This window comes from Bactrocera tryoni, chromosome 1 (assembly GCF_016617805.1).
Source record: "Bactrocera tryoni isolate S06 chromosome 1, CSIRO_BtryS06_freeze2, whole genome shotgun sequence".
In the NCBI taxonomy this organism is placed as follows: Eukaryota; Metazoa; Arthropoda; class Insecta; order Diptera; family Tephritidae; genus Bactrocera; species Bactrocera tryoni.
Window position 1 is genome coordinate 77,541,171 of NC_052499.1, and position 16,449 is coordinate 77,557,619.

The following is a 16,449-nucleotide window of genomic DNA, read 5'->3' on the forward strand; positions in this document are numbered from 1 at the left end:
CAATTAAAATTATTAACTCTAAATGGCAAGCATTTAAACAATGGCCCCGGGAAATGCCTGTTAAAAGATTTTCATTTTGTTTCCGCATTTTTATTTCAATATTTTTTCAGTCGTTTGCCTATGCATTTACATACATATTTACATATTTGTATGATACATTGTTGTTGTCGTATAAAATTAATTTGAGCGCCTTGAACTCGCATTAAAGCGGGTAATCGTTTAAATACTTAATTTGCAGTGACGCTGCTACTTTCATTTCAAATTAGTTACAACAATAACAACAGTGACAAGGAAAAAATAGAAACGAATAAAAAATGAGAATAAAAACAACAACTCCTGACAACGCTCACCTTCGGCTACTTTTGCTTTTAAGTAATCGGCTCAGCAACTCGTTGATGGACATTTGGACTGACATGCGTTTGGACCCCTATATATGTATATACATAGATATGTGGCTACTTGACTACAAAATCGCACACTCACATTCACATTTCTGCTTTATTTATACTTAGTAGTAAATCTGTGTATTTTAGGAGCTGTCTCTCGTCTCTTGTCTAATGTCTACCTGTCTATTGCCATGGCGTTGGACGTGTCTTGCATGGCAATTTGTTTGTCGCCGATTCACCTGCAATCGACGAGGTTTAATGAACCTCACTTTGTAGTCAGCACTTTTCCATACGCTTCTCCAGTTCACTCTTTTACATAGCTCGGTTTGCTTGTTGTTGCATTTTTGTTTCTGTTAATTTGTTTATAGGGCGTCAATAAGCTTCTAGCATTACAATTTGTTTACATTTACACGCCACACCGCAGCCGGCAGTCGCAGGTGTTGTTGTGCGTTTCTAGAGCTGCCCGAGTAAACAATACGAGGTAGATACCTTAAGCCGACACTTGTTCATAATCGACCACCGATACTTTACAGATTATGCAACACACATGGCGCAGTGTGTGTACATATTTATGCATATTAATAACAGGTACTAATAATTTGTAATGAAAATGTTCACATTTATGTCACACAACGCAACGAACAGCAGAGCTGAACGTGTAGAGCTCCGGTGTCACGTTTCAGTTTAGTTCTTAGAAATATGTTGTAGCTTTCCTCGGCTGTATTTTCAGAAATTAGCATAAGATATTTGCTTCTTCGATATTCGTGACTATCCGAGAGTGTTTCGAACATTCGAATGAAAAATCACTGACTGAGCGATGATAATGGGCAGTGTCGGGGCCGGTTTTGTTAACGTATGGCTCCAGAGTTAAATTTTTTGGTCACTCCTGGTCTACATTAGAAATATTAAAAAAAACCGATGTTTTCAAACCGAGAAGGTGACAACCACCTTAGTTCGAAAAGGATCTCAAAATATATTCTGAATTCAGGCAGAAACCGAAGCGCTAATTTTACAAAGAATGCCATAGTCTGCTAGGAAATAATAACTCTCTATTAATCTTTTAGCAAACTCGCGATCAATCATGATTGGGTTCGTAAGCTCTCTGTACTGCTGATTCTGAGAACATAAACGATTCAAATAATCACTACGAAGTCCAAAAAGTATTGTGATTTAAACATACTAGTTGTGAATGGAGGTAGACACTCGAATTTTCTATACTCTTGTTATAAGTCTCGGATGGGATGGGCTTCAGTGCCTTTATCGAATTTTGTTTTTTTCGTTTTCGGTTAATTTTTGAAGCTCCATTTGCGAAGTTCTTAGAAGATTTCGTAAATTCACTTCTCGTTATCAGCGAAGACGCGCGTGTTCAATGTAGGGTCCTCCGCTACGTTGTGAATCATCTCTTTTGCGATCTCCCGGCGGCGTCTGTTAAAAGATTTATGTAATCTTTCGGTACGAGTCTAGTATTGTTACACTTTATGCCCAAAATATTAACCAAATGTGTTTAGTCGATATTTAAAACATTTTGAGATCCCCTGCTGTCCTTCCCATGTCAACGCGATAATTTTCTGTTTCTTTATTTTAACCGATCACCATTCATTAAAGGAGTTGGATAGGCAACTCGCATGAGAGAAGTTTTCGATTAATTCACGACCTTCTTTGAATGCTTTGTGTTACTTAATTATTTTTGTACGTAATAAAGTAATTTCCGCAAATTTGTTGTGAATTTTTTTTGCATGATTAATAAAGTCAAACAAATTTCTTACGAACATAAGAAGGGTGGTACCAACATACAATTTTTTTTATCGGTTCGGCTTGCATGCGGTGTTCAAAAGGATTAATCCAAGTCATATTGGCATTGATAGTCGGGTAATCTATGTTATTAAACGTTTTGGTTATTGTCTGCTTACAAATTTATTTCTACTTTCTTTATAAAGTTACAGAACAGAAATCAAACTCTTTAACGCAAAAATTAAAAAGCAATATTTAATATAAAATATTTTAAATGTAATGTATATTTTATACTCTTGCAACATATTGTTGAAGACTACAATAGTTTTCTTCACCTAACGGTTGTTCGTATCACCTAAAACTAAGCGTGAGAAAGTACAATCCATGCTTTTATGTACGGCACTCGATTTCTTTTGCATGGCCGCCACGGGCACGCTTACAGAAGTCCAGACGCTGAAGCCAATTTTTGACGGTTTCGAGCATAAATCGGCCGATGCTGTTGCAATTTCACCTTCGATATTCCTACGAAGTTCATCAATCGTCGCTGGATTGTTGGCATAGACCATAGACTTGACGTGCGCTCACAGAAAATAATCTAACAACGTCAAATCGCACGACCGAGGGGGCCAATTTACTGTGCCGTTTCGTGAGATAGCATGTTCACCAAACTTGGTTTCCAATCGATTGTGACATTCGCTGTGTGGCTTGTGGTGTCGTCTAGTGGGAACCACATATTGTGCAAGTTCATATCGTCCAATTCGGTCTAAAAATATTCGGTTATCATTGATTCTCATTCACAGCAACGTGCCGGTCTTGATCATCAGGGCAGAAGTACGGCCCAATGACACCGCCGGCCCATAAATCGCACCAAACCGTAACCAAATAATGCATATTTCGCTTATTGACGATGAAAATCGGGATTATTTTCTTCTTGTTTTTGCTCAGCCCAATTCACGAACATGTGACGATTCTGGTGGTCAAGCGGCTTCGATTCTTGCGTGTTGTAAGGATGTAGACCAAGAAACCTTAGTAAAGATAAATGTCAAAAGAGTAGGAAAAAATATATATATTTTGTAACGTCGTTTTGAAAACCCTTGTATCTATAGCTGACATTTTACCGAAAATATTGATCAATTTAACAGATTGATAATGGAAAATCAGAGAGAATCCTTTCCTAATAGTAGTATGTTTGTATGCTGCAAATGGTTTGAATGGGGTCAATACTTCCTTTATACCATGTTTAGACCGAAATTTAAAAGATTAGATTACATTTAAGCATTTCATATCCCAATAGTGTTCTTTCTTACTGTCGTTGAAAAGATTAAAAACAGCTGTTTTTGCCATTCAAGAACTTACATCGCTCAATATTTATCAAAAGAAAACATTGTCATATAGTATTTTGTAATAAAAGCCGTCTTTTAAATATTTTCCATATAATGGAAATAATGGATGCATTTTTTCATTTGGGAAGTCGAATTTCAGCGGAAATTAGATTCATTGCTCTAATAAAAATTTGTTTGTTTACAATTTTTCTCCTTTGTAGTGTCTAAATCAGCTGTGATAATGTAATAGATTTCCAATGCTTACAGCAAGATTTAGCGTGGATCAGTTTCAAATCACTCCGATGAAGTGATTTTGAACTATCGTTTTTGTATGGCGAAATCTTGATAAATTTATAATATTAGTGGGATAAACCACTCAACAGCCGAAATCGTGTGATTAAGTGTCGGTCTGAACATGGTATTAACCTCCATATACCTAATATAAAGATTTTCTAACTTACGGGTGTCTTTACACCGGATATATCGGCCAATTAATAAGTTATCTTAATAAAATTGAGTGGGCGTATTTTTCTTATAACGGTGCGTATTTGTGCTTAGAATGAATGAAACCGGGTGAGAACTCGCATTAGATCTCATATAACTAACAGGTCTTATGTACTTGAAGGTACTTTCCTGGCCTTAATCCTTGCAAGTTGCAAGAGTACGAAATGTTCGGTTATACCCGAACTTAGCTCTTCTTCACTTGTTTGAAGCTATTTTTAAACACGAGTGGGTAATCTGCTAGTTATCACTCTAAAACATGTACTTAGCAACCACGCTTGCTAACTATTAGCGAAACCAATTAGCGATTTGCGTATAAACAAATGAAGTACTAAAATGTCTACAAACACACAAATATGAGTACTTTGAAATACTTTGCTTCGAATTGTATATAATTATGCTTGTTTTGCACAAGATCACTAACAAATATTTCACGCTTTAATTTCAGGGTAAACATTGGATTGAAGTGGAAAGTGAAATTTGTTTATTGAAAGCCAAAAATAATAAACCGGCAATTTATGCGCTAGCCCAAAGCAAACACAAAAGCAAAAACAATAAAAACCAACAAATATTTTGAGTACCGGTGTACTTGCGGTAATGACACAGCAACAACAACGAGCGTAAAATAAACACTAGTAAAAAGTGTAACAGCTGTCAGAGCAATTGGCAACACCGCCAGAAACCGAAAAGGCCAACAAAATTTACAACAACAAACAATTGCTGTTTGCGCGCGCAATTTGCATGATTGTTGCAACACCTTGACAAAAACAACACACAACAAACAAAGCGAAAAATATTATGCCCAATAACACCAACAAAAAGGCCAACAAAAAAGTTGCAACCAAAAAACCGTTAGTGTTATAGATAAAAGATATTGCTTGGACGACTTTTTTCCTTTCGCCAATTTTGCCAACTTGTGTTATTACAATTTTTTGCTGGCGTGCCACCACCAATTGCCGGTGAGGGCCACATTTAGCTGCAACAAATAAGGGTGTTGAACGTTGCCGGCCAACACAACGGCAACGAACAACAAATAACGGTCAACTGCAAACTGCGGACAGCAAATAACTACACGCCTGTCTGCCGCGGTGCCTGCCAGCGTTGCAACTGCACAACAAAGCCAACAACAACAAACAGCAGCAATAATGACAACAACCAAACAGGCTGACATCAATACAAACACCACAACCGCCAACGAAGTGGCCGGTCACGTTGCAGCCGTTGGTGCCACCGGCAGCGGCAGCGGCATCGGCACTAGCGCTGGCAACGGCAACGCCATTGTTGTGGGCACCGATGTTGACAACGGCATGGGATCGCCGTTGACGCCGTCAAATAGAAACTCGAATGGTCACACGAACCACACAAATAATTTCTACAGTAATTCATCGAATTCAAATTCAAATATTGGCAATAATGGCAGCACAACAACTACAACAACAGCAGCAGCAAATAACAACCAGCGTGGTAAGTAAGCAGTGTGAGAATGTTTTCACGTAGTTTGTTTGCCAGCAAAGAAATTTTCTATTATCCTCGTATTTGCTCTCGGGCGCATTAATTTAATGGCAGCAATTTCTATAAAGACTTTTCGGTGAGAAAGGCTAGGCGGGTATTGGGTAATTGTAGTTTAACTTTTGCCTTGGCACACACAATTTGCTACGTTTCTGGTAGCGGCAGATTTTCAACTTCCAATTGCAATCGAAGCATTGAACGTTTGGCCTTTATGAGCGAGAAATATTTTAAACTTAAATTGATCTTAGTATTGAGGAAAAAATGGAAAGCAAAAAAAATGTCACAAAAGTTGGACTATGAAATTATTTTTAGTTTTTGCTGAAATTGCTAATTTTCTTCTAACTATAACCTATAAAAACTTTAAATTATATCGATGTTTTAGTGTGTCAGCCTAAAAAAGGCTAAAAAAGAAGTACTGTATCAATTGTTTTAAAGTTTTAAGGACTTAAGTATATATGTTTTCCTGCAGAATGTGTAATACAATTTTAAGAGAAAAAAATTTAGTTTATTTTAAGTTACACGCGGTATTTCTATCTATTAGAAGATATTGACACCGCAAACTTCGGTTGAGTTTCGAAGTTATAATATCCCTCACAAATAAGGGGTGATGCATTTCGAGGTTTCCTAATTTAAAAAAAAAAACACACAAACTTCAAATTTAATGGGGGATGTTTATTATCATTCGAAAGAACATTCTTTCGCATTTATTTTTTGAAGATTATCTCTTTCAAACGTTGGCCGCGGTTACGTATCAGATGGTAACTGGCGAATGATACGCGTTATGTTTTGCTCCAAGTACTGAATCGAACCCGTTTATCCGACTTTACATATCCCCATAGGAGAAAGTCTAACAAGAAAAGGTTATTGAAAAAACCTCTTAGTTGGATCACCCATTACAAAATATTTCCTACAAGAACTTGATTATGATCGGTCCGTTTGAATGACAGCTATATGCTAAATAAGTTCGAGCAGCTTTTTTGGGAAGAAAAGGTCATGTGTAAAATTTCAGATCGATAACTCAAAAACTGAAGCTGACTAAATCGAATCACTCGTGATGCTGATCATTTATATATAGTATACTTGTATATATTTTATAGGGCTCGCGATCTTTACTTCTAGGTTTTGAAAACTTCGTGGAAACTAGTAAACCCAATTCAGGGTATAAAAAATTACAAAATGTCGGCGTTTAAAAAAACTAGAATTTTACCCAAAAATTTGGGTTGTTTGATTAAATCAAAAAACAAGTAGGTGTAAATGGAAGACAATACACAGTATATGAAATTTATAGCGATTTGTTCATTTGTACTCAAGTAAATTTGAAAGATTTGGTTTAAAGAAAAATGAGTTTAAAAATGAACTGATTGAACTCAGCAGCAAAACTTGGCTGTCACTCAAAAACTATTTGAGATATCGAAAAATTGTAATATTTAAATTTTTGGTATGTTAGGTTCAAGGGTATAACCAATCAATAAATCAATAAAAAAATCGAATATAAAAATTAATTTTAAATTTTTTTATTTTACCCAAGGTGTGTTCTTTAACTTTAAAGATTATCACCAAACTTTAGGGCGAAACGACCTAATACCTTTTTACTTGATGTGGTGTGAAAATATTTTATATTGAAAATCATTTGAAGCAACCGATTATTACAGTCATATAAGAAATCACTTGACCCGGACGAGGTTTGTCTCAACACTTTACAGATTTGAGGATTTTATTTTTCCTTTTTTACTCTTAGATTGACATATGTATATGGATGAGGAAAAGCAGATTTTTGAATAATCCATACCAGATCGTCATATAACTATTTAGAAAAACCTATCATTTGACTTTGAAGGAGAAATATTTTTCCCTTTTCCCTGCATTCGAAATTTCATAGAAAAGGAAAAAGGTCAAGCATTTCCAATTATGAAAGATAAAAAATTTTGACTCAGTCATATATTTTTAGAGTGTTCTTTAATTTCGATTAGTTTCAGTTATAGATTTCGATTTATTCCCGTGGATCTTTGCTGTTGTACGTTACATTTACATAACTACGGAAGAAGTTGGTAAACAGTAAAATTCGTCTCTATCAACATCATAATGTTAATGGAATTCTTTCATACCTCCTACTTGGTACGGAAAACGGTTAAGAGGTTAGACCAGAGTACAGTCTTCAAAAATTATCTAATTCCGAAAATATATTCTGGAAGTAGTGAACAAGAATTTCAATTTCTCCCTTGCAGGTCTTATTAAGAATGCATTTCGAGTAGTCGTGTGTGTTTAAAAATGTTTTAAAGTGTTATTTTAATACAAAAATTCTTCGGAGCCACCTGTGTATCTACATACGCTAGTATTGGTGACGGTAAATCTATGAACTCGTGCTATATAAAACCAATTAAAAAGCGGGATCTTAATCTATGGAAGACTTGCTATTAAAAACGTTTTATTAAAGAGTTACATGGGTTTTCTTGGGTAAAAACAGCCTTTTTCAACAAGACCCCTCGAAAAAAAGATGCGCCCGGTGTGGCAATATAACTCCTTACAGGATTATCTAAAGTAAAAAAAATACGTGTTTTAGTAATAACCGTAGCTTACCACAGAACTTGGACGGAAGGAAAAAAAACTGAAAATTGGATTTTTGCAGACATTTTTAGAAAAATATGAAAATTTCAGAGAAAATATCGAAACATTTGGTTTTTTCAAATAGTTGGAATCGAAAAAAAATCCTTTGTCCAAGTCTTTAAGAATTATATTTCAAAGACCAGTGTAAAATTTCATGAAGCTCAGTAGTTCTCGAGAAAACGACTTCAAAAACACAGTTTTGCGAAAAAAGTGTTTAAAGACGGCGCTCTTAGCTTAGCTAGCCTCGAGCGCGCAAGTGCTCAAATGTTGAGGTCTTGTAGAATTTAACATTACAATAAAAAAATCGATTTTTGAAACCAGTAAACATATGTAACGCAAAGGTTTTGTCTAATGGATGTCGACGATTTGAAAACTGCACTTTTGAGAAAAATGAGTTTACTAATTCTCATACTGAAAATCGGTTAAAGTTGTAACCTGTTTTACATTAAAAAATAGCCTAATCTCATAATAAATTCCTTTGATAATCAGAATCAAAGTCCTCCAAAACTGTCATATTTGAATGTTAACTATTTATTCGCAAATGTTTTCTTTGTTATGGCAACCCTTGCAATAATCAGCTGATTGTAAATGCAAATCATATTCTATATTATTCACCTAATTTCCACTAGTTACAACTTCTATTGCACTCAAACTTGACGTCTCCACCCGCCTCTTTGCTCTTATCTCCGTATCTTTAACTAATTCCCAAACGCCAGCTGCACTTCCCTCGAGTGTTCGTGAGACTAGCAAATAAATTTTCGGCGCGCTGTTCATGGAAATATTTGACAAAAATATGTCTCGTTTGTATGTGCAATAAACGAGCGAATTAAATTGGTACTAAAAATTCGGATGCATTAGAAGCGGCGGCCGAGGCGGTCGCCTTGAGTGTCTTGTATGCAAGCATAATCGCCACTCCTTTTTGAAAGCACATAAATCTTAGTGCACGCACACACATACTAATAACTACTATCATACATACATACACACATGCACACATGCACACCTAAGTGATCTTGTGGGCTGGCATTCACAGCTCACAGCTCACAGTCAAATGGCACTTGCAATGGCAATAAGTATGCAAATGTGCCACTCACCGGCAACGCAGTTATGTGACTGTGAATTAGTGGATTACGAGTGGCATGCACTTAAATACTGCCGCTTAAGTTTGCTGCAGTACATGTGTATGTGTGCGCATGGGTCCACTGCACACGGCCATGGTCAGCGCACACATAAACGCCGCCGTGGCCGCTAACACTTTTTAATGGTGCAAGTGGCAGTGGTTCGGTGGCGGCGAGTGCGGCAAGTGAGACAGTTGAACGGTTGGGACGCTAGGTGTGCGTGGAGTGTAGCCACTTTGTGCAACACCGCTACAACAAAGTACCGATGAACATGCAATGCTACGTAAAACTGTGAGTAGTCACCCAACCGCAACAAAAACAACAATTGGCGCATAATTCTACATTATCAACATACTTTCAACTTCATATTCAACACTTGTTCACGTTCTATTAATGTAAAGAATAAGCTAGAATACTTGTTACCACATATATCCAGGCGCACTTCACACGCCCCCCTGCCCTGGCTAGATGAAGCACACGTGAGTACTTGCAACAAAATCCTGCACACTTGCCTTGTCGCCAGCACAGCGCAGCGCAGCGATGCATATCACTGGTGTTCTCTGCTGCTGCACAAGTGAATGGATGACTATCTCAGCTATATACACACATGTACATATGTACATACATTCACAGACAAAAAATAAGAACACTTAACCAACTAACATTCGATGGGAAATTATTTTCAACAATATAAAACGGTAACTTCAGATTTACCGAAGCTAAAATACCCTTCATTAATAAAAATGTTAAATACAAGACCTTGTTTTTGAATGTCCAGTTTTTATGTCAGCTTTAAGCCATAGTTATCCGATCTGAACAATTTTTTAGGAGACGGTACGCGGGGCAGTCAAGAAGGAAGTGTTGAGTTGTCGCAATTAATTTTCGACAAGCACTGACCGCCATTCCCAGTAGAGCCATCAACACCTTCACCGAATGGCGTGCTTGGAGTCAAACCACTCCCATTGCAGACGAAGAGCTCGTGTTGCTGCGAGAAATGAGACCCTGACCCTTGCGCAGCTTCGTTCTAGATATTGTAGCAGGTTAAACTCCTACTCATCTGGTACCCCTTTAGCTTTGGTCCGACCCCGTCGAAACAATACGCTTCTTGGGCCTACCGTTGAATGACGTTGACGACAACTTAGCTAATTCTTACCGTCTTAACAGGAGCAGTTATCTAGCAGTAACAACAAATGTTGAGTTGTTTCCATCTCGTCTGCAGATGGCGCCTGGTTAGATTTCCAGCCTTATAGCATAGACGTCAATAGGGCAATGGCCTGTTAAAAGCCCCACAACTAAAGGGAGGCTGGCCTTACTGAGGGCAAAGGGATCACAAGATCTCTTGGGATCGATGGTGACTCAGCTATAACCTTGTATAGTAGTAGAACACAATATAATACGAGAGCACCGACAATTTCCTACGATTGCGCTGTGACCTGGCACCCATATCAGTCTTATCATAAGGAGACTGGGTGCTATTGAAACGCATTCCTTGACCAACACTGTATTCACTGTTAACGGGTTCAAGGCCAGTATCGCCGCCCAGATTCCTGAGTGGATGGTCACTTCTCTAAAGAAGGATACACTCCGGAGCAGTAAATCTACCGCTCCCTTAATGGCTGCAAGCTCGGGTTAGAAAACACTGCAACAGTCAGGAAGTCTGAAAGTGGAATTGATTGAGAGCTCCTGAAAAAAATTGAAACGTCAAGTTGAAAAATAACAACTGTGGAAAAATTTATATAAAGCTTGGTAAACAAATATTTTTTTAATTCCGATCTCGGATTAAAACTTAAATTTTAATTTTTTAATTCCGATGTTGGAATTAATTTTTAAACCAGAATTTTAGGATTATAAAATTCGCAATCTTGGTTGGGATATAACTTTTTGCATAGACTTTTGTTTTTAACAGAGATTATACTTATTTATATGCCCGTCACTGTATACATACATATATAACCCGTTGCAGTGCGCGGCTGGGTGAATGTGAATATGAAAATGCGTCGTTGAGTGCTGAGGATATCCTCAACCGCCAGCATTGATGACGGCGATATTATTTGCCATAAAGTTGACGTTGATGGTTGATGTTGCCGGTGCGGTGGCGTGTCGGTGGAAAGGAGAAGAGCGCGCAATGGAGCTGCAGCAGTATGTGTTGGTGCTGTTGTTGTTGTTGTTGCTGCTGGTTGTTGATGAAGATGGTGTTGTTGGCACTGTTATTGCTATCACTTTTGCTGTTTGCTGCAACCGTGTTGAGTGCCGTCGCCACTCACTTCACTGCCTCGGAATGTACTTCAGATATTTTTTCATTGCTGTTCTCGTTGTTGTTGCTTTTTAACGATTTTTTATTACAACTCACTTTTTATATGTGTGTGTATTATGGCTTTTTAATTCATTTCTTTTCCTGTTGCTTGCCGCAGCGTCCCGCAATCGGCGCTCGGGCATCTTCGCGTGCTTGTGCACGCCTAAATAGCGTCAAGTTAACAACAATTAACTTGCTTTTTCCCCCCATTTATCAATTCTGATTTTCGTTTTTCTTTCTTCGTTGGTGTTACATATATGAATATATATATATACATAAGTATATTAAGCGAAAAAATGTTGGCTTCAATCATTAATCAAATGCTTGTTGTGCGAAATAGTTGAGTAGCTGCCAATTTCAGGCAGCGCTCGCAGTCCGCCAGCCTTCAATGAAAGATAAATACAATTTGAAGCGCTGCGGCAAAGTATAAGCGTTACAAATTCGTATTGACTTTTGGGTAATAATTCTTCTTTCGTAATTATTTGAATGAGCGGAAATGCGTGAGTTGCGGAAATTACGGTAAAAGGCTTTCAATTGAGAATTGTTCCGTTAGTTTGGCTTTGTATCATTCGTAATAAAGATAATGCATCTCGTTAACTGCTTTTTAATGTTTAGAACTCGCCTAGAGTGCCTATGAAGAGTTCTTCTGGTCATGCGAGAATCTGATTAACATTTCAAAAGAGATTTCAGTCGATCTCTTTGATCTTTGATCTCTTAGTTTAAAATTATAGTTCAATTTAGTTGTATTGCTTGATTGCATATTTATGAGCCGAGAATTTTCAAATTTTTAGGCAAAAGATCGACTTTTTGAAAGGAAAGTATAAACGTATTTTACCGAAACTGAATTTTTCAAATCGGGAGACAATTTTACTCGTAACCCGTCCAGAGTTAATTTCCTTTCCCGCCGGTTCGGTGGAAAGTCTGAAGTTATGCGCTTCCAAGTGTTTAAGTCTTGACCTCCTAAATGCGAGACAGTCAAGAAGGAAGTGTTGAGTTCTTTCTATTTCGTCTTCTTCCACACAGCTTCTGCAGATGGCTTCTGGTAGGATTCCATGGTACAGCATGAACGCCAATAGACCAATGGCCTGTTAAAAGCCCCACAACTAGGGAGAGGCTAGCCTTACTGAGACCAAAAAGAGATCACTAGATCTCTTGCGATCGATCTTGGGTCAAAAAGATTTTGCGACAGCACATGTACGGATGGTGGCTCAGCGCTGGCCAAGCTCCCGCGATGCCCAGCTATCTAGCAGTAGATGACAAGAGTACCGACCTACACTCATTCTGGGTTTCCTTTCCTTATTAGCTCATCAGTTTTACTATTTCCAGTTTTCATATCACAAAGATACTCGATGCTATTGATAGCGAGAATTCCTTGACCAAACCTGAACGCACTATTAATGAGTTCAAGGCTAGTATCGCCGCTCTGCGATCTGAGTGGAGGCTGCACTCCGGAGGAAAAGTGGTTTGGGAAGCTCAATTTTTCCCGAACGAACTAATTTGAGTAGAGCAAAGCGTTCAGTAAAGGTTGTGAAGTCACCGAAAACTTTCTTCATTCGAGTCATCTATTCACCTCTGTTAAGAATATCGAACAAATTCAAGGAACAGTGAAACGTTACGTTGGCATGCGGGAATTATCAGTTGATCTCAAATTCTCTTTGGAATCGCCTAACACATTTATGTAGACTATTAAGCGGGTCGATGCTAGACTCGTACCGAAAGATCTGAATCTCAGATTTAGTAGAGGTCGCAAAAGAGACGCTTGATAACGTAACTGAGGACTCTATATTTGATTAATGGATCGTTATCTGAAAGCGAAACTATCCAAGAATCTTGTGAAACGTACACCAAAAACGAGCCGAAACCGAAAAGGTTCCCCATTTAAAAGCGAGAAAATGTAACTTTGTTTCGTCAGTCTAGGCTGATCAGATGGTATTTGCCAACATTTTTCATTTATTCATTAAGTTTAAATTTAATTTTAATTCTCTCTTATTGAACCTATTTTTTTGGAGTTCACTCGTTGTTCTGACCTTTAAAATTCCTTTATAACCATTTTTGAGTCCCGGTTGGATCTAATAACCAAAGTATCCTCTTTTTTGTATGCTGTTGCCCAATTTTTTCGATTTCGTTATATCAGACATCGAAAGAAATTGCGAGAAAAGAATTCCTTTCAACTTCGAAAGAAATCATTCCAAAAGTAATCTATCAAGCCGCCGTCGTAGTTAAAAAAGTTGCATACGGTATTGGTAAATATATACATATATGTACAGTTATGCCAGCTTTTCGCGGCATCAAAAGCATAAATATTCATCTTCCGTGAGCTATTAATTGGAAATTAAACACGAAAACTGTCGAAAACCCGAAAATCCAGAATCAATTAATAATAACCGCTACTCGTGCCACACGTTTACGTATACTACTTTTAGGTCACTACAGACATAAATATTTAGTGTAGTGCCTCGACAGTCGCCACTCATAATAGTCGATTGCATGCCAACACGTTGTGCGTGTTATGCGACAGCAATGAAACTTATTTACAACATGTGGCAATTTGGCTTTTTTTCCTGTTGCCACTGCTGACACATAACTGGTATGCACACACATATGTACATACATATGTACATACATACTCGGGGCAATCTGCAAATTGCGAATTATTGCAATTGCCATTTATGGGGAATTAATCAAATTTCTTTGAATCGTTAAAATCTTGTTTTATTGCACAATTTACACGATTTCATGCTGACATTCGAAAAAGAGAGAGTACGGCCAAGCCAAAAGTGGTCGAATGATTTTTGTTGTTGGTGTAGATCCGGCGTATGGGACACGTTGAAAGTTGTGGGCTTTGGAGGTTTAGCCATAGAGAGGTTAGTTTGTGCTCACATAAGTATGTACGTGCCTGTGATCTAGTATTTATTGTATTACATATATGTATGTATAGTATATAAAAAGAGGCGAGTGAAGAAAACTAATTTAAGACATTAAGATACCCTGGTATGGTTGTTGGACTTCCCTTCATTAGTATAATTTACAATATTAAATATTTTTTCTTGAAATGTAGCAGAATTTACACCACCTACCTTCCATGAAAACCCTTAGCTTAATCTACAAGAAGTTTTTAAGATTTAGGTACATAATCTCGGATGTCTTACGCCATATTTGAATCAAATTTATGCTGAAGACAATGCTTAAAAATAGAAATTTCAGCAAGTGTTGTTACTAATAATATGGGTATATGAGGTTTGTGGCACTTAGAAGGAAACTATATGTTATACACGACTTTAGACTTTACATATCCCCATAGGAAAACGTCTAACGGAGTGAGATCACACTCCGGTTGGTGGCCAATCCATCGACCCAAAACGTGAAATTATCTGTTGTGTTCTCTCCATCGGCATCATTTTTCAAGAAGTTTGGACCGATGATTCCACCGATTATTTCTGGATGAAGTGGCAGATCTTGAATCTCTCAGGTTGCTCTCCATCCAAAGTACGAACATTTGCTGAACGTGGCTTATTCGGTCGAATATTATCCAATAATGCTGGGTCTCAATATAGGTGATGGTGTTGCGAATAGCATGCTCAGTAGGCCGCTTATGTTGACCATCAGTTGAAAGAAATGTGACATCGATTTGAAATTTAGACATATCGTTTTCTCCCCAAGAAGCTGCTCATTTACCGGAACCACCGTTATAGGTCCAAACGAACTGAACGATAATATTCAAATCTTTGTATGGAAAAATTTCTCTGATTTCGGCTGGTTTCGCTGTAGCACATCCTTTTAGTGTCAATGATTCTTACTCTATCGCATAAATGGTTGACTTGACAATGTTTGCGCAAAAGAGATGAGTTGTAATGAACTATTCAGAACAATCTTTAAAAGTTCTTGCTTTCAAAAAGTAACAATTTTCCCAGCTACTTGTTAGCAATAGCTGAATATTTCGATTAAGTGAGGAACTGAATTCATTGAGCGCCGCTGACAAAGTTAAGTGAGCGAGATGAGGATGAGGGTAGAGGAGGAATTTGGAAGGAATGTGAAATAATCCTAGCTGTTTTATGGTATTTGTGGCTTAGTAATCCGGCAATAGTGTTCAACACCGTGATTATCGAATTTACAACTCTACTTCCCTATTGCGTTGCAAAGCTCAAATTTTTGCAATTATACCGAAGGGTGTGAAAGAAAGTTGTAACCACAAAAGGTGTATGGGAATATCATTATTTACATAGTATGTATGTATGTATATCATACTGCTGTTTGTTGCTTTAATAACGAGAGGCATATGCCATAAAAGATTATACAAATATCGTATAAAACTATAAGAAGAAAGCTTAATTCACTCGGCTATAAATACAATTTTGAAATTTTTACTGTAACTAGAGAAAATAAAAAAAAAACTGCAATATGTTCCCATTTAACTAGACTTTTCCGTCAATCCTTGTCTAACACCTAATTGATATCCTCACCAAAAGCACATCCGACCGAAATGCAGTGAAATGTGGTGAAATGTGATTTATTGGTTTATTTGCTGCCTTTTGGCGTTCGTGTTTGTTTAGTAGAACATCTGTCCATTTTTTAGACGTACTTATAACCAGGGGTTAGTCAGTAAAACATACAACCTTTTGCAGTTTTATATTCCTTTGTTGTGTCTGTCTGGTGTCTTTCGTGTTAGGGTGCGCACCTTACTGTCTTGGCGTTATTGTAATAGATATCCAGTGAAGTTTTCCTGTTTTGTTGTTGCTTTTTTGGAGTGACTTTCTTCGTTTTTTCTGTATATGAGTATGTGTGGTTTACATTTCACAGGAAATATACACATCAAACTTTAATAATGCATCATATGGGTTTTACTTAAAGATATTACATTACATACGTATATTTATGTATATGTGAAGATGTGAATGTATGAATAACATAAACATATGTATATGTAAGTATAAGTATAGCATAGCGTCGCTAATTCCGCGTATGATCGTGTTTACGTAATACATATG

At 37.3% G+C, this 16,449-nt stretch overlaps 1 protein-coding gene across 4 annotated transcripts in view; it reads left to right on the forward strand.

Annotated features, from left to right (window-relative positions):
* The window catches only part of LOC120769634 (signal transducer and activator of transcription B), a 60,399-nt gene that overhangs the window by 13,677 nt on the left and 30,273 nt on the right, over positions 1–16,449 (forward strand). For 3 of the 4 annotated variants that reach the window (XM_040096762.1, XM_040096754.1, XM_040096742.1), the window contains exon 2: positions 4,389–5,404. In XM_040096762.1, the coding sequence (XP_039952696.1) occupies positions 5,086–5,404 (319 nt within the window). In that variant the 5' untranslated portion in view covers positions 4,389–5,085. Of the gene's footprint in view, positions 1–4,388; positions 5,405–16,449 lie in introns of those variants that run through there. The other variant, XM_040096748.1, reaches the window with a different exon arrangement.